General features: G+C 45.2%; 1 protein-coding gene across 5 annotated transcripts in view; it reads right to left on the reverse strand.

Moving 5' to 3' along the window:
- pdzrn3b (PDZ domain containing RING finger 3b) overlaps positions 1-25,683 on the reverse strand; it is an 89,331-nt gene that overhangs the window by 12,480 nt on the left and 51,168 nt on the right. Inside the window, exon 1 of one of the 5 annotated variants that reach the window (XM_064304997.1) lies at positions 10,695-11,060. The exons of 3 other annotated variants lie outside the window; for them this stretch is intronic. In XM_064304997.1, the coding sequence (XP_064161067.1) occupies positions 10,695-10,763 (69 nt within the window). In that variant the 5' untranslated portion in view covers positions 10,764-11,060. Of the gene's footprint in view, positions 1-500; positions 705-10,694; positions 11,061-25,683 lie in introns of those variants that run through there. One more of the 5 variants, XM_064304998.1, reaches the window with a different exon arrangement.

The following is a 25,683-nucleotide window of genomic DNA, read 5'->3' on the forward strand; positions in this document are numbered from 1 at the left end:
TTAGCACTGTGCAAAGCATTTATGCAGCATCATGATATTCGAAGTATAGTAGTTCTAATAACATCTTGAAAAAACATTTGACAGTATAGGTTAATGAGACCTACAAAGCACAGGAAACACCAGTAACTTTGGTCCAATTCAACAGCTTAAATTTACATTTAAATGCGAAGCACAGGTATGGGTGGATGTACCTTCCATTCAATAAGACAACTGAAAGAAATAACCATATTCATATGCATATCCATACGTAAATTCATTTGCCCGGTACTGTAGTTTGATAAGGAAGCCATAAAACATTACAGGTATAAAGTATACAGAATCGTTTTGTCATGATTAACATACAGGCAAATGGAGAGCGGCGTGAATAAGCTGTACTACTTCATCAAAGCCAACGGCCCAATGGCACTCATCCATGGGAATACCAGAGAGGAAAGCCAGGCTAACGCGTTGGGTCACATAACCTCATTAAGATGCTGGACACTAGAGCTGAGATCACCCACCTGCTAACAGCAGATTTCGCTCCGGCCCAGAGGACCAGCCCTCAGCTTATCAGAGTTCCCACAGCTACCCCGGGTCCCGCTCGCCATCCGCATGGCATTTGGAATTTGTCCATTTATGATTCCTGGATGTGGGGGAGCTTAGAAGTAATCTGCACCCGAGGCTCTTTCTCATTTCAGATACGCACTGGCGCTAATGCCGCCGACCAGAATAGGCTACCGCCAGGAATGATGAAACCCTTGAAAATTCACATGAAATGTGGTGACGCAACAGCGCACAACCCGTGCTTTCGCGCAGGACTCCGTGGAATGCACACAGGGAGGCAATGATTGGGTACTGCCATTTTTTGATAAGGCTGATATCGTTGACCAGTGATAACATGTGCTCATTCTCCTTTCCAGATGAGGGATTTATGGTTATTAGCTTACCCAACCGGAACTACAGGAATGTCAATCACATCCACGTTTATGAACAATGGCATTTGCGCAGTTTTAGGCATTGTTTACATTCATTTATATTCATCCATTTTAATATCCGGCTAGAGGTTCTGAGATTACCATGAGAACTTTGGCGCTTTTTTTACCCAGTGCCCAATATGTTTCACCCCCTGCTGATATCTACATTAACAGAAATGAAAGTGAAGATGGATGTATGGAAATTGCACACTCCAACTTTGAAGAGGTTATGTGCTCACTAATAACTAAAAAGGATTAATGCTAATCCAGGCCTGAAGGATAATTGGATCATCCCAGATGAGTTCCACTTCTACTTCAGAAACAGCAAAACTTGTCAAATAAGCTACATTCTTATTAGGCCTATATGTCTTCCAACATTTGCATGTACAACTGGTAAATTCAGGGCAATTGTATAATACTGCTATAACTGGATATCAATGCCAATGGTGATAATAAAATGGCAGGTATAGAATGTGGGAGATGTAGGCATTTGGTTAGTATATTTACTAATATAAATTATAAGTCCTTAGCAAAGATATGATTTACAACAACTACAGAAAAAGAATGGACACATAAGTTGGATGCTGAACAGTATTCCCTGATCTACATGCAGTCTGTATACATCTCTGCACACAATGCATCTGTTTCCTCATTAAAAACCAAGAGACAACTTTGAAAGTACACAGGCAAAAAGGAACATGCCTCCCCCTCCCCCTCTTCACTCTCTCTCGCTTTCTCTCTCTCCCTCCAACTCCCCTCTGTCTCTCCCTCTCTCCCCCTCTCTGCCTCTCCCTCCCCCCCCCTCTCTCTCTCTCAGGAGCAGGAGTTGTGACAGTGTGAATCATCTGGGAGGAATATATGTGTTTCTATGTCCGTCTCCATGCTCACCCTCTGGACTCCGGATGCCTTGTTGCCCTGGAATCCTGCTGTTCCCGGGAGGCAGCGACCCCTGAATAAAGCCCCGCCCCCTCCCATAGAGGCCACAGTATTGCGCCTGAGTGCACACGATGGGGGCATTCCCACCCGGGGGGGAGGGGGGGAGGGGGGATTGGCTGAGCGTGGTCCCCTTTCACTAAACTCACCTCTGACACCACACAGGTCTGCAGGGAGAGGCCGAAACACTGTGCTCACCAGTGCCGTACTCCCCAACTCTGAACCCAACTTTTAATCCATTTGAACCCATTCTTTTAACTCCCTGCTCTCTAACACCACACAGCACCTCTATTAAACTAGAGACTCCCATCGTGCGTCAGCCCACCTAAGGAAATCCCCACAGATGGCGCAAAAAGCCTACCTTTCGTCTATCTCCTCAAAGCAAGAGTCCATAGTATAGCTTGACCATGCAACGGGGATACATTTTTATGCTGCACCACATCACCAGTTATGATTAATGAAAACAGTGCAGAATTAAAGAGCACAAGCTTGCTTGTCAGCGAGGCTGAAATCCTGGTTCAGATGATGTAAGGTTACCCTATTACTGAAACAACAAATCACAAACATCTACCTCCTTCTGTCACCTCCTGTACGACATTATGCTAAAGCAGTCAATTCAGGGACAAAGACCTCGTAAACCCTTTTAATGAGGGCCGTGTGTGATATTCACAGTGACGAATAGCAATGAGGTCTGAAACCACAGCTCTGTGTACTTATGGGTGTTGGGGTACAAGGGAAATTTATTCAACAGCCTGTCCATCACTCAAAGGCCTTGATAGGGAACCAGTGCCTCCTTCAATTAAGATATCAGGCCTGCATCAACCCTATGCAGACGTACAGGGTTTTTTCTCCCCTGTCTGTGGCGAGCAGCATCCCTCATCGTCTCCTGCCCTCCTGCCACCCCTGTCAAAGTTCCGCACATCTGCGGCGTGTCCTCAAAGCTCGTTACGATCCGTGCCGTCGTCCCGGAAGCTAATTAAGAGCTCCCGATGGGAACGGCAGCATGTTCGCCCACCTCCGTGCTGGACCGCGGAACGCAGTTTGGGTTCTGCGTGCCTGGCGGCAGGTATGTGCGGGGCCGCTGCCAGAGAACACGGCCAGGGCTTCCGCCCTCTTCCGCTGCAGCTGAGGCTGCCACAGGGAGCGCATCATGAGAACACACAACCAGAAACAGGCTTATACGGATTTATCATGATCTCATTTACTTACGCTCCTCTAATTTTAAAGGCGAGAAGGGAGTTGCCTAAATTCTGGGATTTTTAGATTGCTAGTTTATTTGTACTCATCCAGTCAAATGTGACTAATTTACCAATGGGACTGTCCATCCAGATGCCTTCCTTGGGTTTTAAAGTGTTGTTTAATTAGATGCCAAAAATATATTAAGCTAGGTTTACAATGGCAACTTAAGCAGTTTTGTAATGAATTTTGAGGCAAAGTGTTGGCTTGCTCTACACCTCATGGAGGGGTGGCCTGGAGGATGGCAGCAGACTCAGCTTCATATTGAGACTGAGGGAACAGGAGAGCTGCCAGACAGATGCAGGACAGACCTTCGCTTGTAGAGAACTGTGAAAGCCCTGGGAAATGCAGTCTATTAACGCCTGGCCACTGATGTGACAAGCTCTTCTTTAAGTCCCTCTTTATGGTTGGATACACTTCTTAAGCAAATTCTTCGGTCTGTATTTTACAAGGGGGAGGGGGAGGGGGGGGGCTCACAACGGCTGATTTGATACAAAACATTGAGGCTTGAAAGCATACTTTGAGATGCTGGGCGGTTGAGTGGTGGAGGAAGAGTTCTAAATGTGGGTCAATTCTGCTTGAAACAGCAGCTAATCCGTCTTTTCTTTCACATTTAACAGTTCTGACAAAAAAAAAAAACGCAATGCAACTCTGTTAAGGCTGGTTATGGCCTTTCTCTGCATACGTGTTTCAATCTTTTCATTGACTGAGGAGAAACAGTTTCTCTGAAAGAGCAGATCTCCCCTCGGCTTACATGAAACACATGAAACACATTATTTACCATAGTCTGCTGTGTTACTGAGGAACGCAGAACAAATAGTGCTAAACAAAAGTATTCAATAGGCATAGCTGACTGAAATAAAACACCATTATTTACTCTCTCCTAATCTCATTTAAGCAAAGGACATTTGAGTTATCCTCAAAAAAAATCAATATCACTTCCTTCAGGCTCTCTGCACTGCTTTCCTTTCTTGATGAGAACTCCTTCAAGTGCTTTATCAAAGCAAATCTTTTCAGATTTTTTTCAAAATCAAACGCGGGCTTCACTCACACCCGTTGCAGCGCTGTATCTGTATCCGTGTGATGTTGTGCGTTCTCTAAGAGAGGAGGAGCTCTCTAAGCCACCGAACGGAGACACTGTCCGACTCGTGTAGAGAGTGGAGCATGAGAGGACCAGGGGAGGGACAGGGGTGGACCCGGCGGGGCTGAAATCACAGGCAGCAGCTTGGGAGAAGAGTCCGGTCATTATTAGAGCGGCAATCTCAGAGTCTCCCGATCTCCGTCTACCAGCCGGGACACATGCTCATTTCTCCCTGTCATCAGTGCAAGGGCAGACAGGAAGCCTGTGTTTCCCAGCTCAATTCAAAAGGCTGCCCCCTCCCACACATCCCCTCCCCATACACCCAGGTCTGGGTCACACACACATACACACACACATACACACACACACGTACGCACCCATGTACACACACACACTAGTGTTTTCCAGTTATCCCGATCTTACCCTAATACTACAAATATACAGGACAGGCCCTGGTTTACAGAAGGAACACAGCACTGGCCCCAGTTCCATTTTAAACACATTCTGACCCCTGTATTAACTCTTAATAAGGGAGCCTGAAAGCAGCGAGCTCCTTCCCATTGGCCACATGGGGTACGCTCAGCCTGCAGACTGATAATGAGCAATAATGGCACTCCATCACTCGCATTTAAAAAGGCGCTGTGACTCGGTTCACTTTAATAAGCGCTTAAACCCCTCTGTCCTGATGTTTTATTCATGACTCTCCCGCTGCACAATGCGGGGCACACTGTTGTATTCACTGGGTACATGTGTACAAAGCTGATTCATTCTCTTAATCAAGCGCCACTGCCGTCAAATGCTTTCTTGGCTGGCGGTATGGAATTGAACATGGGAACGTCTGTGCTTCTCACTGGCGGGATATAACTGTAAGACAGGCACCAAGACAGCATTGCTTTGAGTCTTAATTAGAAAAAGGAAAAATGTATGAGTTTTTTCCACAAAGCACACTGCAACATTATGTTACCTCAATCTAATAGACAAACATTATACACTGTGACAAATCACCAGCATAAATCCTGAAAAGACAGTCTGTATTTGATCATTACAAATTTGATCAACAGTAACACCTGTTTTACGCAATCCCTATAAATCAGCTCTGTCCTTGATATGAGATTAAAATTTTGTTTGAAACGAAGCTATGCAACTATAAATCTGCCACATCGCTGCATATCTCAGCCAATTATGTTGCATGCAGTGACCTCTCTTTTGTAACTGTCAAAGGTTAACATGGGAAAATTTTAAAGAATGAAACTACATTTTTTGTGTGCCTTTGTTAATTTTTATACCAATCCAAGTAACCAATTAGTGATCCCACAGTCAGATAAAATTCAGACAGATAATCAGATAAAATTATATTTGTGCACTTTTTGGTGTGCATTTCTCTTACAGTAGCTAGATCTAAAGTGCTTTTACTTGTTGCACTGGATCCACCTGTGCTGGTGTTCACTAGGCTAAATGTCACACTGCAGTGATGTGCCACACTGTGCCATCTCTCTGTGCGGTGCTTTGCTTTGTGGGTAATCTGTAGACGCTGTGCTGTGTCTGTGCACTGTTTTGCTTTGTGATTAATCTGTAGACGCTGTGCTGTGCTGTGTGTCTGTGCGCTGTTTTGCTTTGTGGTTAATCTGTAGACACTGTGCTGTGCTGTGCCATGTGTCTGTGCGCTGTTTTGCTTTGTGATTAATCTGTAGACGCTGTGCTGCGCGTGCGTGTGCGCACATGGCGCTGTGACTCTGATCAGTGACATGTGACAGGGCAGACTGAAGAGGGGCCGTCGCTGAGCGCTCCCCCGTGGCTGATCACCAGCTGCTCCGGTGTGAAGCAGATGTGGAAGCGCAGGGGTGAATCTGCCTCATGTTAAAGGGACTGTGCTGCGTAACCCCCCTTTGTCATTACACCCGACCTCCGTCAAGCCTCATTAGGGAGCCCACTGCCTCTGTCGGGGCCACATTAAAGACAAAGCTTTCCTCTGTACTTTTTGCCCTTGTGATAAGGAAAACTGTCCTTCCTTTTTCTACTCTTGACAAGCCAGTAGTTTCCTCTTCCAGTCCCATGCACCTCATGCAGCAGCCTGTCACCCTTGCATGGTCATCTTTCAGAACATCTAAAATATCTGATGTAATTCTAAGTAAACTACTAGAGCAGCATCGACCTAGAAGTATATTTAATGTTTCCACAGTGTACATTATAACAGATTTAATGTTACTCTGTGGACATCTCAGAGAATAATTCATGTTGTGGTTAACAGAGAGAAAACTGTTCTGGGTACTGAGCAACAAAGGACCTTTAGAAAATGAATCTGAGGCTCACTTCTGTAAACACACATTAAAAATCCTAACAATGAAAATATACGCTCCATAATTACATCGCCGCGGATAAAAATGTGTCATCACATGTGGCCTGTGTTGCTTTATCTGCTCAGCGTCTGCTCCCGATTTACACACAAGACCCAACACAATCAACCGAGCGAAAAACAAAAAAACCTAAAAAAAATAACTAAAATAAAGTAAAAAACAAAACAGAACAGTATTTAAAAAACGGCGAGCGATGGAACAGACGGAAGAAGCGATGCGAGCAGATGAAAGCAGGAGCGGCACCGCCGTTAGCGTGTCTGGCCGGAGGACCTGAGTGGCCCGGCTTGTGGTTTTTTAAAGTTCTAATTAAACGGGGGTCTTGTGAGGCGCAGACAGGCGCCACGGCCATTACAGGCCACTTTAGGAGAGATTAGGAGCCTCCAGACTGTCAAACAGTGTTTTGGAGCGCTTTACCTCTGCCTCTCTGACAGAAGCACTGGAGCTTGCTGCTCTGCGTGGCACATACCTTTCCTGCTTTGAAGAGGGAGCCCTGGGTTCACTGCAGTTAGCGAGGTCAAGTTTACACAGACAGATCGGAGCAGTCTCAGCCCATTGCCTTCCCTGGGCTCTAATTATCTTAACTGACAGAGAAAACGGCCTTCGGGCAGACTCTAAAACTCACTCACTGATACTCTTTTTGTAAAGGTGGCCTTTGGACCCACTTCACGCACCATGAAAGCAATCATTGCTGTTGATATCAGTTTTGTTGTGTCCCGTGTACTGTAATTGCTTGAGAATAAGTTAGAATAAAAAAATAAATAAATACAAAAAGCCGCACAGCATATGCGAACAATGCAGAATTATCAATTAATTATTGCCAATTTTACGGAAGACATGCCGGCTTAGCAAGCCGTGCTTCTGAGCAGAAAGCTCTAAAGAGCCGCATTTTCATGTCAAAAGCCAACTCCCCCTGGCAAACCGAAGAAGCTAATGATGATGACTACGCACCAGTGACTACGACAGAATCAAAAGAACACAAATTAGCATGGGGGAAGGCAATTCTTCAATGAGAGATTCTCCGTTGCAAAAGAACAATGTTTTACTGTTATCAGTGACAATAACCAAGTGACTATTACTGTTTTTCCTGATTGTGAAGCAATAAGGTATATGTGCAAGAAGAGAGGTATTGTGCATCATTAAACCCCCAGAGAAGTGAAAGGGGAGAGCTGGCAGTGTGCCACATGCCCTAATGAAGAGCATCTCTGCAAATGTTTATTATCTGTGTATGTGGCAGGACCACAGCCCAGCCTGGGTTAGACCCTGTTTCTGCTGCCTGTTCCAGGGGCTTAACCACTCCCCCCACCCCCCACAGCCACTCTACGCCATCTCTCTTTTGGAGAAGTGTGTCCTATTCAACAGAGTTCCTGTGAGCAGAGGTGCACACAGACCGCTTAGCGTACAGTACGGTGCGGTGCACTGGACCCCTGCAGAATGCAGTTGACGTGCAGAGGACGAAGGGACCTTGAAAGAAACGCTCACAAGTCACATTCGGAATGTGCACGTGTCCATACGGCTCATTACAGCAGCATGCTACAGGCGGCTTTGACACCAGTGACAAAAGGCAGTGATGGAACCAAGACTTAATTCACCAATTAAAGGATATATCCAGTACAATGCTAACATGTCCTTGACCCTGTCAGAAATCTCACAACCGGACAAATGGCTTCCTAAAATACACGACCATACAGCCTGCACAGCTGAACTATCTCTCCCCAAGTCCATTTTTGTGCAAGTCAATCCCATTTTTTGGGGCCTTATCCTAAATTCATCAGAAGGGGCCACAGTATGCCTTCAGGACTCTACAGCATCTTTATGGCCTGTCGGCTGAGACAGTAGAGGGCTGCCACAAACAGCGAGCACTTTGTCAAGTGCATCTGAGCATTATCTGCGTAATCACAGGCACGGGGAATGGGGTGTCAGGGCAAGGTTTTCTGATGAATGGGGTACGAGGCTGAACGCAGCAGGCTGGCTTTGTCTCGCTCGTCCTCCGCCCGGTCAGGTGGTGCTCCCTGTTGGAGTAATTGGCAGAGGAGGGAGTGCCATAAGACAGCCAGCATGGGTCCGTCAGCTAACAGCCTGCCAATCAATGGTAATTGACAGATAGCATGACAGGCTTGCCACTGATCAAGTGTAAGGACACAAAGGGTCTGGGCCTCCTCCCCGAGCCTCATCCTGACATTTGTCCTGAGCAAAGGAAATAGAGGAGGGCAACGGAGTCTTTCTATGCCTGCTCATCTCATATCATCTGTTAGCCGTGTTTGGCAAACAAGTCATTTAGCATGACAAAACACACCCCGCCAGTCTCAGGCAAACCTTTTAGTCTTCCAAGCAGAGCCAAGCATGATCAAAGCTCAGCACTTTGAAGACAGAATGCTGAAATACCAGGCGACACCTCGGAACCTTTGAGTAACGTGTGAAAGAACAGCTTTCTTTCTTTATAATACAGAGGGAAAAGCAAAAAAGCCAGCTCATTAAATTCACTTAAATAAAAAAACAGGCCCCGCATTCTCTGTTCACTAATGGGGCTGGAGATTATAGCTATACAAATATAATATTGTGTCTTTCACGGCTAGCACAGAAAAGGTGCTGTGTGAAGATACATTCCTTTCATGGTGATAAGTTAGCCTAATGCTATCATCAATGCTTGGCAGGGCAAAGCCATTCAAAGGCTTCTGTTCAATCTACAGGCCAGAGTCACAGTATTTTTCCAGTCAAACACAATGTGACTGGTCGATAAATCCTTTCAGATGAAGACACCTCTGTGTTGCCATCCTCTTGCTACAGAGGGGGAATATGAGACTGTAGAGAGAGCATGTTAAATAATGGGGTGCTCTACTTCTTCCCCTGCAATTCACAAGTAGAGATTTACTCTGTTACCTCCTCACAGAATGTCACCCATCTACTTTTATCATAAAAATATACATAAAAAACTTAAATCAATAAATAAGGACACAACTAATCAAATCCTCATGCCATGATCAGCTAAGCTGGACAGCTTAACTAATGTACACCAGCAGAGCTAAAGACACACTGTTACAACAGGCAAAAAGGACTACAGCACACAAAAAGACACAAGGACACATGCTGATGTTCAGTTCACCTGAGGAGACACAGAAGACAGAGAAGACTCATGATGCAAAGCACAATTGCAGATCTTGATTTGTTTCTTAGCATTCTAATTATTAGGGATAATAAACTAGGCTACGTGTGTCTAATGCATTTTCGGTCAAATATTTCACAGAATTTTGGACAGCATTTAAAGTATCTGGCAGTGCAATTCTGCATACTTCTTTGAACACTTTCAAAGTTGTGGGAAGGGTGGGGTGGGGCGGGGGAGGTGGGGGTGTTGGGGCTGTTGGGGTTTTAATTTGCTATGCGCACGCACAGTTTCCATGCTGAACCTCCAAATCTCAATTTAATCAGTAATCACTAAGAAAACAAATAGAAAAATAACTTCTTTTTTGTTAAAAAAAGTTAATTAAAACACACGTTATAAAAGACAGGCCAAGCAAAAATACCACAGTTCCACACCACAAAACAAAACAAAACTAAAACTAAAACTAAAACATGCCACATAAGTGGTTGCTCATTAAACATAAACCCAAGTAGAAGTCAAACTGGGGTTAAAGACTGGAAACCCCACAGTCAGCACTTAGTAACACAGAAGGAGGAGGTGGGTTGGAAATTGCACATGCGGACGGAAACATTCAGTCGTCTGTCACAGATCTGGGCGCACTCCTTGTCTCTAAAGTGCGTGACCATGCCTCGACCCTGTGCTCACAGACCATGGGTACTAAGCACACCCAGCCCCCCCTTCCCCCTCCTCCAGCCCCCCACGCATACATTTCAGCCCTTCATGCTGTCACTCTACCAACAAACTAACTGCAACCAACAGACACCGCTAACTTAGTGCCTAGCAAAGGCAAACCAACATTACAATCACCAAGGTGAGAATAGCATCCACAATCACAAAACAAAGCATGTGCAGTGATGCTCAGACATAAAGTAGCCTACCTCATCCTAAAGTCATGCAAAGTCTGTGCCTGTAGCCCCTTCAAATAGCACAATGCTCCTCCTTTACTTTACATGCACTGTATGTACACTGAATAAAAGTAGCAGAAGCTCTGTCTTCATTACCTGACAGACTTCGTACAGCAGTTTGTACTGTTCCTCTGGCTTCTGCAGAGTACAGAGGCGGCATCCCATGGTGGAGAAGCGTCCCTCTCCTTTTCCTTCCTCCGGCCGAGCAGGAAGAGAGAGACCTCAGCTGGCTCTCCCACAGCGGGCTCACATGTGGCTGCTCTCTCTCTGTCCCCCTATCTCACTCCGTCACTCCCTCTCTCTCCCCCCTCTCTCTCTCTCTCTTTCTGAGGATAAGGGTCTGTCTAAATGGATTTACATGGATGCTGCAGACTCCAGCACCCGCATGTGAGTGTGAGTGTGTGTGTGTCCCCTACCTTCACTCACTCACTCGCTCGCCCGCTCATTCCCTCAATAAGTCAGTCCTCCCTTTACTCCTTGCTCAAGCTTCACCACTGCCTATATACATACACCCCACTCATGCATATTAAGCAGCAGCTCACTGAATATTCATGAGATGCTGCCTTATGGATGGTGGTGTGTGTGCATAATTGCAGACTACGCCAAATGAAGTTTCATTAATTGACAATCGTTACTTCTATTGTGCGTGAACACAATGGAGTTGAGCGGTGATGCGTTATCACTGCTGCAAACAAACCTCTCTCTGGGTCAGACCTGCATAATTGTTTGGTAGTGAAAGCCTCTTTTATTAGATTCACTCAATAGTCAATAAGCTGATCACAACAACCACTGAAGTGGAAACCAGTTTTTTTCTTCTTTTCAATGTAAAATTAGACATACATCTCTACTGAAGGAAATTCATGAAATGAACACTCAGTGGATAGTATGAACACAAAAGAGGGGAGCATTAACTTTTGCGAAGGGAAACATGTATCCAGTTAAGAGGGTTTTCTTCTTGTGCAAGGTTTCCTTTTGTATTTGCAGCCAGGACCTTAGACAAACACATTCTCCAGTAAAAGGTGAATAAAAGAGAATCTCATCTCTTCCAGCGCTGGTCCTAATGTATTGGGGGGCGAAGACAAGCAGACAAAACATGTGCAGACGGAGACTGTCCAGCTGATAAACAGTGACACGCATTCGTAGCGAGTGAGCTGTAGTCCTCGGTCACAGCCAGAGAGGACAGACGCTTTCCAGGACCGGGCCTGACAGCGGAGGTGGGCTCAACCCGCGCAGATCTGGCATCCGGCCTGGCGCCTTGCCAGGCGCAACGCAGCCAACCAACACAAAAGGCAATTACAGGAGCCAGGGTGGGCACTGGGTCAGCCTCTTGCTTATTATGCACCGGCGGCATCGCCGCGCAACAACAGAGCGGCCTTGTCCAACGATGCGCCCCACTCCAGCTCACACGATTAGTGAGCCCCTGACATTTTAATTACTGCCCCGGGACAAAGAGGAGCAGGGAAACTGACCACTGCGCTCACCGTTCCATGTCCTCGCAGGACAGGTCCGAGCGAACAGTTCCGCGACGGCGCGTGATTGGCCAACGCCGTGACGGCTCTGACTTGACTCGACTGAATGTTTTAACATTAGGCTGCTGAGGAAGTCGGCTCAGACAAAATTCCTTCCTGTCTTATCTGCCCTTCGCTTGGAACCAATGTTGTTCCAGAAATTCACCCTCTGTCGTGCTCCACCCGTCTCAAGTCTAGCACAATTCACACACTATGCGTCGCAAGACGGGGAGATTAACTGGCACGTTGGTGATGAATATTTAAGCTTATATACCTGTATAGATTTCATGGTCTAATTCAGTCTGTGGTGTTTTTCACGGTTTGTGAGGAAGGTGATAGGAGCTTCCAGAAACCAGATGTTCCTTCAGATTCTTATCCATGAGGGATTCCTGCGGCTTCCCAGTGCCACAATGGCAACTGAAAAAATACAGCCCTCCTATATACATACTGTAAACCCTTGGTTTAAAGTGTCAGTCAAAACTATTCAAATTATTTAATCATTTTCCTTAAGAAATCACATTGAGGCCAGCAAAGGATTATGACTTCTTTTCCCACAACCTTGGCTTGACAATTCTCAGTCTGGTTCTCACACAGTCAAGGTCACGGTAAAACATCACATAATCCAACTACATAATGAGAACAGGGTAGACAATTGCCAGAGGCATCCCAGAAGAGGTCAAAGTACAGTAATTGCAATTATACTTGAGCTCCTCTATCATTCACAGTGTCCCAAAGGTTGTTTGTTTCTTTATCAAAAGAATCAGCCTGATGGTTGCTGTCTGGGCAGCATCATTGAAAGCACCCTGTATTTGGCTTGGTACAAGCCAAGCGTAGCCTGGAGACATGATGCAGAAGAGAGATTTAGAGAGAGCTTTCTCAGCATGTACAGGTTTTAGAGGAGATGAATCTATAGAACCACAGATAACTTTTCCTTGCTCTCCAAAACCTGCATTTTGGTTGCAAATCTGTGCTCTGGGCAAATGACTGGCTACCTCACACCTCCTAGAGCTGAAAAAGCAGTTCAGAAAGGGACAGAGGTAAGGAAATGAACAGACTGATAAATAAATAAGCAGACGGAAACAAAAACCAATCTACACCCACTCGTCCTCGTCCTCGGAGATGACAATCAAGTGACACTGGGAGCAAGAAAAAAACATGGACACTGCATTCATCAAATTAATTTCTTGTTGCCGTGCCAACACAGCATCTCCCCTTCCCCCCTCTGAACCCTGGGACACGGGGGCTGAAACTTGCTCTTTCGGTAAACACGCTTCAAACAGCGGTTTTGATCCGCGGCACCGGAGAAATGAGCAAACAGCAGCAACGGCTAATTAGCAGCGAATGTATTCCTGGACTCCGGCGTGAGTAACAAGTGAAACTAAAGGTAATGATGTAATCCCGCCTGTCACTGGGGGTACGTGAAAGAGGGGCACAGAAGGTGGCGGGCGCCTGGGGACTGCTACCGTTGTGTCCCCTCCCTAATTAACTAACTGATCCTTTAAACTGTCAAACCCCGGCTCCGGCTCCACGCTCCGCTGAGCCATTCATATTCATAACCAGCTATTTTGCACTCGCCGGGGTCCTCGCCTATCCAGTCAAACAGTTGTCCCTTTCTGCTGTTTGTCAAATGGTGCACTGGAGAACCAGGGGCCCACGGCCGACTCCCTCTTTCTGTCTGTGTTTCTCCTTCGTTCTCATTTCCCGGGAGTTTATCAAATGAAAAACTAAAACATTAAGATGCATTTTATGTAACAAACTAATTTTCCCCCACAAAACAGCACTCGGTGCTCTTAAAGATCAAACAAAGAGTAAAGCTTCCTCCATCACTGTCGTGGATCTGAGACTGAGCTGTAAATTGCATGAAAGTTCACATGAAGCAAAGTTCAAATTGGGCCAAACACACACTCGATTGGGAAATGTGCGAAGAGGTTATATCATATTGGAATGAAAGATGCCTGTTGAGGTGTCCGATGCTGGGGCCGGTCCCTGTCCAGCCCGTGGGAGGAGTTAATGCACGCTGACCCCCGGCATTTCCATGAGCTGAGGGAAAATGTCAAGCTATCAGGTTTATGATTGGGAGGCCTGGCTGAAGAAAGTTCCTCAGATTTTAATCCGGATTTTATGACGCGGATCAAAGAGCAGCTTCATTAAATTTCGGGGAGCTGTCGACTGACTTGCTGTGTCTGAGGAGGTGACAATTCAGGACACGACGGTAACAAGTTTGAGGATGGCGATGGGACAAAGGAGACAGAGACGTGGGCTGCAATCTCATGCTGACGAACGCCGTGAAGCAATATCGAGACAGAGATCCCCTGCATGGGCAGTCTTTGTTTGCACCCTGAGCGTCCACAAGGGACACATGCACATGCTCATGCAGGCTACCGAGGCCAGTTTAGGCTATGGTATGCCACATCCCTCATGGCTGTACGGCATGTCTGTCTCCCCTAAGCCTCCCTGGGCCCTTCTCTGTTGGGGGGGGGGGGGTAATCCCACGGTCCACAGAGACCCGCGATTGCGGGAGATTAGTGCTGTCTTCCACCCCGCTGACGCTGGCTGTGGAGAAAGGTGTCTGTTTATTAGGCCCTAATCTGCTGAGGATATGAGTCTGAATGCTGGTGCAGAGGGAAGGTATCCTGTAATAGGACCTCGCTGTTTTTACAACGGGGAGACCAGGTCAGAGCCCCTGCTTTTTTAATGAAGGGGGGGCGGGGGGTTGGCAGAATGAGCTCTGTCACAGAATGTCCTAACCCCCTCCCACTTCCCTTGCAGACTGGTCTCTCTGTCCACAACTGGAGCTAGTGGGCGTATAAATCATGAGACAGCTGTCAAGCTTTTATTTACTGCGGTAAACAGATCCCGGCCAATATGAGCAACAGTCAAGGGAATTGCAACCGCTACATCATTTTAATTGGGGAAAATAAAATAATAATGTCCTATCCGTCATTTAAATCCATTAATGAGCCTGTCTGTGGAAATGGCTCAGTGGCAGGGCAAAGCTGGGGTCTAGGGAGCGCCCTCACTTTTGTGCAGACAAAAGGCAAAGCAACACATTGCAGGAACAGTACAGGGAAAATGAGGGCCACAGCAGAGATGTCACGCACTCCACACACCACGGGCTCCACACGATATCAGACAGTCTGCAGACATGCCTGTCAACAAACAGTTTTTTAATCCCCATCAAAGAGACACACAAACACCCAGGTTTTTATCTCTTTTCCTGATGTGAAAATGCAACACCCACGGTTTTGTGATGTGCTGTAATTCTCAAAGAAAATTCTTAAAAAGATGAAGAAAAAAAAAACATCAAACTGATTTTTTTCTCTCTCAAAGCATCATCAGTGTTCTTATTTGTGCGAACGGACTATGAAATACATGCTGTTTCTCTCATGATTAAATACAGGGGAAATCAAACAGTCACACATAAAAGTAGAAACAAGCATATACAAAGCCCTATCAAATATTAGATAAACGAGTAACAAAGGGCCCTGCAAGTGACATAAAAACATCCGTAAAGCTGCATTATACAGAAACGCCTGGGCTCGAGGTCAGTGGAGAAAAGGGACTATGGGCTATGCGAGCTGACAGGGGGCATAATTCTCACTGCAGCTCTCAACTGTTGTGGGAGAGAGGCGAGTTTCACATGAGGGATAAAGAAGGATTTGAATATAAATAAATTGGAAGGGGTGATGACAGCGAGCGAATCTGGTGGCAGTAAATGGATCCCCCATCCTGGCTGACAGATCTAATATGTCTTCGGCTTTGGCGGGCCTCCAATCCACAAATGACAGACCCCTGCTCAAAGCGGAATTAGCGCGCATAATGGGGCTACTAAAATCATGGCCTAACCTTTGCTGCCATGAAGAGCGCAAGGTAAACGTCCATAACGAGACATAAAAAGTATTTACGATTAATTATCTAAATGCCACGGCATTCCTTCCGCAGGTAAGTCATGCAGCTTGTCAACGCGGTTATTAAGTGGGATATTAAGGAGTTCGTATTTCATCCGCTGGGCCACAAGCGCTGGAGTCCCAGGCATGTGGACATAGGCGCTGGCGGGGGCCTACAGCGTCTGCCTCCGCCGGCAGGGAGACCAGTCTGTCACGGCCCGGCCGTTCCATCTCACTCACTCCCATCGTATTACTTCCGCCGCGCTCGGCGGTGTATATACCTACTGTAAAGTCGCGGGCGTGCCTGAATCACGTTTGCTCAGACGCAGGCGGATGCGTCGTGTTGAGTGAATTGGCGTTGCGGTGTTACCCGTCCTGCCGGTCTCGGGGGGGTTGAGTTATTGGCCCGGCGATCCCGTCTGACGCTCATCCATGAGCGCATCTCATTACATTACCACGCTCTCAGAGGCTAAGGGACTGACTACAGGACATTAGCGGTGATGTCAGTGATGGGTGAAATCATGGCACGACAGTTCCGTCATAAATGATCCTGAAGGAGGACTGCAATTTGCAAAATGGAGCCGCGGTGAGTGATGGGCAGTCACAACGGTAAATACTGTAGACAATGCTTTCATTTCATTTTCTACATTTCCATCAATTTCAGCCCAGCTGTTCTTACCAGTTTTAATGCCATTACTCCATAAAAATCCAGGCTTTTACTGAATTAAAACAATAAAAAAAATAAAAAATAACAATGTTGTCACTACAACGCTGAAATATTCCAGTCGGGTAACACCTGCCAATTAACTGGCACTAAGTTCAATTTAGAGACAAAGCTGGAGATAATCTCTCGATGATAAGACATTGACAGGGACAAGTGAAAAGTCAAATGAGCCTGTGAATAATGTGGATCTATACCCTCCTGCCTCTTGTAGCCATTCCACATCTGATATATCTCTCCAGCCATCAGAGAGCTGAGGCCAGATGCTATATGGTGCCAAGCCGTCATGATTCAGCCTGTCACGAGTTCAGTTCCAAAGCCCTCTCCAAAGACCCTTCTAGCTAATAGAGAGCTCTGCTGCACATTGATAGTATGCAAATGTATCATATTTCTGTATGTTTTAACAGTCAGGGGACCAATACACTACAGAAAATAATGTCTAAATTAAAGGCTAAATACCCCTGTTGAAACGGAGTTCTAAATTAAATTGACAGACTAGTATAGTGAGAAAATATGGGCATCATAAAGTTCTTGGTTGAGAGAAGTGAGTTTCATTTCGTAAAAAAAAGTCTATATATATATATATATATATATATGGCCTGTACAACACATTCTGTTCTGGAAACATGTCTTCTGTTGAAATCATAGTGAGATGAAATGTTGATGAAACACAAACACATAGGAACACATGTAGAAATGCACCACCCATGCACACACACACACACGCACACACACACACTACTCACCCCTATTATAGAAAGCTCAGATCGTGAGTATGTAGCCCCACTCATAACCCCACTCCCCACTGGAGCCACACAGAATCATCAGTTGTCTGACCCCAGGTCAGAGTTCACACAAAGCATAACCCTGGGGATTCCCCACCTCTCTGTTGTTTTTATACTGCCCACATCTACTGCTCATCCACAAGCTCACTTTGCCCACACACTCCTAAGAATGTTAACTAATTTCATCCCTTTTTTCAAATTGTCAAAGGCCAAAACATATATTTTAAAATATATTATAACATTAAAAAGACATCAACTCTGTATTCCCACATTGTGTTTATATAGATTATATTTTTATATAGAAACAGATCACACATAAATATATTTTTACTGAGCTGTCAAAAAGCACATTTTGTAAAAAAGCACCACCCTCTAAAATAATACCACTTTGACACAATATTCGACATTTAAAATATTGCGGCTGAACCATGTAGGCTAACATCTTATTTGTCACAACTCATCCATTCAGACAGGAAAAAAAGTTCCCAGCAGCCATTTATTCATGGCCAAATCCCCGAAGAAATGAAATAATCAAAGTTGTATTGATGTAGGCCCACCCAGTACCTCGGGCAAGCCATAGATTATCAGAACCCGTGTTTGATTGCATCTACTGGATGACAAACTGAAAACAATCGCGCAAACAAAGCTGACACTTTCTGGTTTTTTTCCCCCTTCTGTTCAATCCAACAATATTCACACTGGACAATCAGCCCTTCCAATGGTTTAACAACAGCCTCTGGCAAGAAAAGTTACCGAGCGCCATCGATGAAAAAGCCCCTGCAATAAAAACCGCACAAGCCTCCCAGCCCACTACAGGGAGGTGTGTTACACTCCCATACCAACCTGACTCACGGGTGCATGTTTTCACTGGTGGAGATGGAGAGATATTAAGAATATGCACTGAAGTGTGTTTGATGGCAAACCATCAGGGAGATAAAAAGCCCTAATGTAGTTATTTGTTCTGACTCAGTGTGCTCAGGCTATCCCAACATGCAGCTAAATTAATAGAGGTCCTCTGGTCAGTCGTTTGTCACTGGACAGACACCCAGGGGCTCTTGGTCGATGCGGACACTTCAGCCTGTACTCTCGAATGGACCTCTGGGAGACGGAATGCAAAATGGCGTCCCTGGGCGCGCACCCCACCCCTCCAGCCTACCCGCCGCGCCTCCCGCCATCGCCTCCGCTCACGCCTGGAACGCATCTGAACGATACAATGCAAACCTCGTTTGGCTGACGAGTAAATTCAATAAGCCACTTCCAGCACATCAAATTCCAATTTATCAGGGCTCCTCTTCCTGTTTGCCTCCTGAACGCTGATATTCAAATAGTGTTTGCTTTTAGGCTAAGAGAGGCTAATCCATTTAGCAGCGATGAAAAATACATTTGTAACAGTTGGCGTTATTGAACTTTCAATCTCCATTTTTAACCACTCGTAATGCCCTTTGTCAATGCCTCGCTCAGTGAGAAGCCGACGCCAAAAGGACTTTGTGAATGGTAAAAACTCTTTAATAAATGCAAAAGGAATCCTCTTGGCTGCGTGACAATTCTTATCTCCTGGACTGTTTATTTTTCCCCAGTAGAAGTCATCCGATGCCTCTATTGGACAGCTATAGCAATTAACAGTCACTATAGCCTAATAAAAGTTGTATGCTTATCTGTTATAACTTATCAGGTCAAATAGAAATGATTGCATTTTTCTTCCCTGGTACCAAAATAAGAGTGGACAGTGGGACTCCATGAATTAAATGACAGCCTGTGTGTTGTCAAATGGCTCCCACAATAGGCAAATGGGCACAAATAGGTACAGCTTTTCTTATTAAAATCCACACTGCCCACAGTGCACAGTGCCATTAGTGGTAATGTAATTCTCTAAGTGTGGTAACTGCACAAAGAAACAGGGTTGGGTGAAGATAATACACACAGCAAATTTCGCCTCTCACACACCACTGCACCCCCCAAGCCCCCGCCTCCCCCTCATCACACCACAACACCCCTCTCCCCGAATGGAATGGGAGAGTGTGTGTGTTTGTGGGTGTGTGTGTGTGTGTGTGTGTGGGGGGGTGGTTTAAAAAAACCCTTGGCATATAGTTTTCATCCAATCCAAAGTTCATTTGAACTGAAGAGCACAGAAAACACTGTCATTATGGAGTACAATGCTTCAGCACAGTGAGGGGAGAATTGAAACCATTAAACAAAGGAAGGATCAGCAAAGGGTCTTAGAGAGAGAGAGAGAGAGAGAGAGTGTGTGAGAGAGATAAATTAAACATCTTGTCACAGAACAGAAGCCCTCTGGTGTAATAAAGACATGCCGCTGGACATAGGCAGAGCACCAGGTGGCCTCTGACACCTAGACCCTGAAGTACACCTGTGCTTTGTCAGAACGTGGGAGGCAGGTGGGGGACCGGGTTATCTAAAGCAAGGAAATAAAAAAAGAAATAAAAATACATAAATGCAAGCCAGCTTCTCCTCATTAAACACAGAGCTAGTGGAATAAAACCACGGTTTCCCTCATTCATCAGCCCTCCAGAGTTACTGTTCAGGCACTGACCCTATAGTGAGGTCCATAGGTCCATATTCACCACACACCAACGGACCACTGGCATAGCATCCACCTGCTCAGACCCCCCCCCCACCCCGCCCCCCCCCCGCCAGGTTCTCCCCTGCCCCCTATAGTTGCTTCATTATTTCAGCACTGGCAGTGATTGGCGCATCACATAACAGATAAATTCAGCCACCCTTGGTCTTTATTCTAGAAAGCAGGTTTTCATCTGGCTATTAGCCTACAGAAATGGGCTGCAAAGCAACACGATCAAGGTAGATATAAATACATTTAATCAATCTGCTCCCATGGGGGCCCCCTGCACTATTGTGTTCATCCACTTCATTTCTGAGCAAGACAGTACAAAGTTGCTACCATTCTACACATATTGCATTTCTTGTTCTTGAAAAATGAGGTAAGGGTACAAAATAGGATCTTTTCAAAATATATCAGCACATCTGCATATCTTACCTCTATGGAGAAACACTGACCTTGACATTTTAGCTGGTAGTATGAAATGGAAAATAAATAAATAAAAAACAGCTAGGCATTTTGAACCATTCACAATCTCAAATTTGCTGGAAAATTCCAAGCACACTTTTTTCTTTTCATAAATCTCTATATACTGTGCAGCCTAATGCTCAACCAGCCAAATAGACAATATTACAGTGACTTGTCTCATAAAGTCTATTTGTCTAACAATTCTCCAGTATTCACAAGCTTTAATTCACAATCTCTAATTGCATGACACATACAGACCTGTTAAAGTGTGTGCTCATTGTTAACACTGTTCATTTGAATCACAGGCTTTAAAATCGAGCTGTTAATTGTTCCACATGCAATTACAACTTAATGAACCACAGCAAAAAACAGGTGTATTCAGAAGGTTAAGAGTGTGTTGTTTGTTTACGGCTTTCCTTAACCTAGGCTTTTCAAAAGTGAACAGTTTGCCACGCTGGCATTTTAAGAAGCTATTTAACACATTTTTATTGCATGGAACATAACATCACATTCTGTTATAACACACCACCTGAGTTGCATGTTGCGTCAATGGAAAAATCAATCTTCAAGGGAGCAAATCTTAGGTGCACTGCAATAGGATTCTGCCTACCTCAGACCATGGTTCTCTGTTAAGCGTATGTGTGTGTATGTGTGCGCGCGTGTGTGTGTGTGTGTTTGGTAATGTAATTTACCCATCGGTATTACAGTACAGCTAGAGCAGAAAGTGCAGTCTGGTCCCACAGGGGCTCAGTAACACGCTCCCCGCTGTTCTACACACATCCAATGCATATGATGTGAGAGAGCAATCAAAGCAATAGGGAGACACTATAGCTTATCTTGCTGGTACCCTTCCCCCAATTCTCCCCTAAAGTCAGGAACTCAGCCCTCCAGGACAAAAAGCTTCTTCTACTACAAACTTAACTTCCAAGCTCTTCATCATACTAAACAGTTGGATTCAGACTTCTGAGTCATTTAACAGAATATGTAAATGCAAACAGCAAATGTATGAATAACAGGACCACGCTGAGCCTGCATGAAACGGATGGCAGGTATCCTCTGCCCATCTCAGCAGCAGTTCAGCTTCATCTGAGGCACACCAGAGGAGCAAACGGATTGGATCAACGGTTAAACCAAGGCATGCATGTTTATCCAATCAGCCATCACGTCTGACTGTTGCTACTAACAGCTACAACTCATTTAAAAAAAACAAGTGGGTACAAAAGCTATTATAACATAACAACAGGTTTCTAAATGAATACGTACATATTAATAGGTAATAATAACCAACTAAGGGTTATTACTTTGCCAACCTGTGTAAGCATGGGAAAGGAAGACATCATTCCTTAGGGGAAGCAAGCTCATACTGATATGCGAGCTGTTGATGTGATCTAAGCCACTCAGTATTTCAATTAGGCCAAATAAAACCAAAAACAAACAGAATAAGGATTCTAAAAATATATTAAGATGGAACTATATCAATATTAAGAGATGAATAAATATTAAGGGAAGATGTGTGGTTGCTTCCGTAGTCCGAACAATTCAGTAGATGGCATATTATTGTGGGGATATTGGAGAGATTGCTGTAGCAGTGCATTGCCTGGTAAGAAGACTTTCATGGCACGAGTCCTACTGCAACATTGGCCACGACCATTAGCCACACAGTCACCAAAACTAGGTCCAGTTTGTGTACCTTCAACAACACTTACTTCAAAAGTAGCTGATTAGTATGGACTTTCCGTACATAGCTGCATATATAGTTCATCGCAGAAAATTCTCATTTACCCCCAGTGGTGCAAACTGGATCCATATACAGTCAGAATTAATCGGCACAAAGTTGCTGATATGCTCCCTCACAATAGGATTAGAGAAGGAGCTATCTGCCCTTGAGTCTTTCCTCCATCATGAACTCCCAAGCAAATAATGTGTCATTTGGAGAGCTGCTGTATTTATTTATATACAAAAGCACGTGCAGCGATAGGTGGGCGTCAGCGATATCTGAATTTCATCTCCAGTGTTGTTGTAAGGCTAGCAGCACTTGAGCGGTACTGCGGATGAGACCCTGTAAATTGAAAGGTGAGCCGCCGCACTGACTCATTGGAACTGCACACATAAAACAAAGGTGGGGTCAGTGGAAAGTGGGTTTACAGTACATATAACTCTTCATGTCTGCAAATCAATAAACCCGGTTTGTTTTCCAGAACATCAAACTGAAAATATACCTCGCAGAAAAAACAAAGGCGTGTTTAGCCAGAAGAAGCGCGAGCTGAGACTGACGTCTGCCCTCTTCTTTTCACACAGAAGTGACACAGAGCACACAGTCCCCTCCGTGACAAAGCCTTCCAGTGACTGCACTTTTCGAAGTCTGTTAATAAACTTAACAGCAATTAACAAATTGCAGGCCAAACAAAACTGGGCTTGATCTGTGAGGCACTCACAGCAGTGAATGGCACTACTCAAGAGGGAACAAAACCCATTTGAAACCCTGCTTGAAATAATGAAATGCTTGAACAGTTTTTATGCTGCACAAAGGTTCTACCTTGAGATTTATGTCTCGGAGCTCAGGGTTAGTCACTCACTTACTCATATTATTTGCCTTCGTCATGATTCTTTATGGAAACAGGACAAAAAGAAAATGTTTTCCCCCTGTCTAGACAAATTATTGTCCCCTTCCAAGCTACAGTAACATATTGAAAGGGCTGGATTACACTGCTTTTGTCTGTGGCAAAAACGTCTGAAAGTCTATGCGAAAGTAAGCCATCATGCATGAGGAAAGTGAAGTGGATTTCCGAGGCCAAAAGTCTTGAAGTTATGTTCAGCAGCTATACTGATCAGGAATCACCTACAAAGTAAAAATATTAATACCCAAACATCCTAACTATGCAATGAAATTAAGTGTTACGGTCAGTGAATGCAGGTCACTTTGTGCAAGAGGTACTTAGCAATTCACCATTCAGGCCTAGACCTAATCTATCAAACTGCAATAAAGCATGGATGAAACACAGACCAAAACATCTCTGGGTCTCCGGGACCACTGTTGCCTATCCCGTCTTTATTCAACACCAGAACGGCAATACATTTTTAAATAGCAGTCTGTGCTTTACTGTTTAAAGGATCCAGTATTTGAAAGAAAACGCAATGAAGGAATATTCACTGGGAGAACGTGTGACAGTATTAAGAACCTCTCAGCATTACTCTGCATGCCACTGTTGCATCTTTCTAGATGAGAGTTAGTCCTTGCAGGTCACAGTCATCCACTCATGCTTCAGTGCACAAATGTTCACCTCAAATGACTTAAATACAGGGTTTAGGGTTTATATAAAAGCCCCATCCACCCCCGGCTGAACTGTTTATACGCAGCGCTGAGAAAAACCTTCGCTGGGGTCTCCGGTCACTGGTATCGGTCAGCTCATATTTACTCGAGTGCAGCCTCCGTTTGCCACCAATTCTGTGTCTTCATTGTCACATGTTTTCAATTACTGTGCGAGTGCACAAAGCCAACCTGTGCTGCAATTCAATAAGGACACAAAAGAGTGAGGGGGACCATGTGTTCCGCCTCGCCCATTGTCCCGGGACGGCTGAGTGACAGGGGCGATTCTGCCCCCTCTCTGGGGGACCTGGGGCAGTGAATCGTTACTTTGTACCTGTCACTCAAGCGGTGACACGGGGACCCCTCCGCGTTTTCATAGGTGTCCCCGAGATCAGGAGAGGTGAGGAGGTCCCAAAATCACCAGCATGTCACAGGCAGCAGGCCTTTCTCCGACTGTCTCATTCAACACCCCCCATCCCCTCCCCCCCAAAAAAACCCAACAACACTGAACAATTACCTTCACATCACATGAAAAAAATAAAATACACCGAACAATTACCTTCCCCTTAGATCAGGGCTGCAGTGAACCAAAACATGAAATCCACAGCTAATCCCTAATTACAAACCTAACGTAACGCAAGGCCTGCAACAAGGGAACACAAATTACTATAACTGTGTGTTACTCTCTTTGTCACACACACACACACACACACACACACACACACGCACATGCACAGATGCAGCCATATGCACGCACGTATAGAAAATGCAAAAAAAATAAAAAAATAAAATAAATGAGTCGGTAAGTATCCCTTTATCAGTCCTGATTGCTGTGTAGATGAAGGCTTATCAGCGTATATTCATCTGTCATTTTCACTGGGACATGCTGGAGATTGATTGAATAAGTACAGCATTCAGCTGACATTGTGCGCAAGTTTCGATAAGCATCTCCCTCTCCCATCTGCTTCTTTCTGACTCCGCCACATGCCCTGACTCATCTTTTACTTTCAGCTCCATCAAGCTAATTATAATACAGCTTAATTTATGTGGAAAGTCAATGCGTATTCCCAACCATTCAAAGAGAACAACACAATCAATTTCTACTGATTAATGGCAAATGTGAAAGGCCATTATGTGCCAATCAAAGCTCCCCACGCTTTCAAATTAATGAGCAGTTTTTCGGGGTAGGGTTAACGACAAGGCCGGAGAGTCCGACCGACTCAAGCATTCTAAGCACAGATTACGTTAATGAAACCACACTTGCAAAACATGAACAAAAATCGGGGGGGGGAGGGGGGGGCTGTGCTGGCTTTGGTAAACAGGATTACGGTCAAATCCAGGTTCCTACTCGTTGGGTAGTGTATGTGGCAGTTACTGACTTCACAGGGCAGGGATTAGGCCTGGGGAAGTGGTGATTTTCTGCAACGGAGCTTCCTGATTATGCAGCTCTAAAAGATTACAGGTCACTCAGAACACAGCCCACGTGATGGTGCACACCATGCTCCACGTGTTTAAGCCACATGCTGGCTCGCACACTGGTCCACGGTCCACGTGCTCAATCACAACACTGTCAGAACGAGCTCACCAAACACGTACCTTCACATGCAAGGTGCCTCTTTCTTGAAATCAGAAAAATCCTCCCCCCAAAAAAACCACCTCCTTTACCTGAGGTTTACAGTGTTCTGCTCAGCCAGTCTGCTGCAGTGCACTTCCAGTGTGCACTTCCAGTGTGTACACTGCGGAGCTGGTCATTGCAGAGTGCGCTAAATCCACTACCTGCAGTCCCCTCAGACAAGGGGTCCCTCCCCTCAGTGGGGAGTCATTAGAGCCCATGCGG

The sequence above is a fragment of the Anguilla rostrata genome, chromosome 13 (assembly GCF_018555375.3).
Source record: "Anguilla rostrata isolate EN2019 chromosome 13, ASM1855537v3, whole genome shotgun sequence".
Taxonomy (NCBI): domain Eukaryota; kingdom Metazoa; phylum Chordata; class Actinopteri; order Anguilliformes; family Anguillidae; genus Anguilla; species Anguilla rostrata.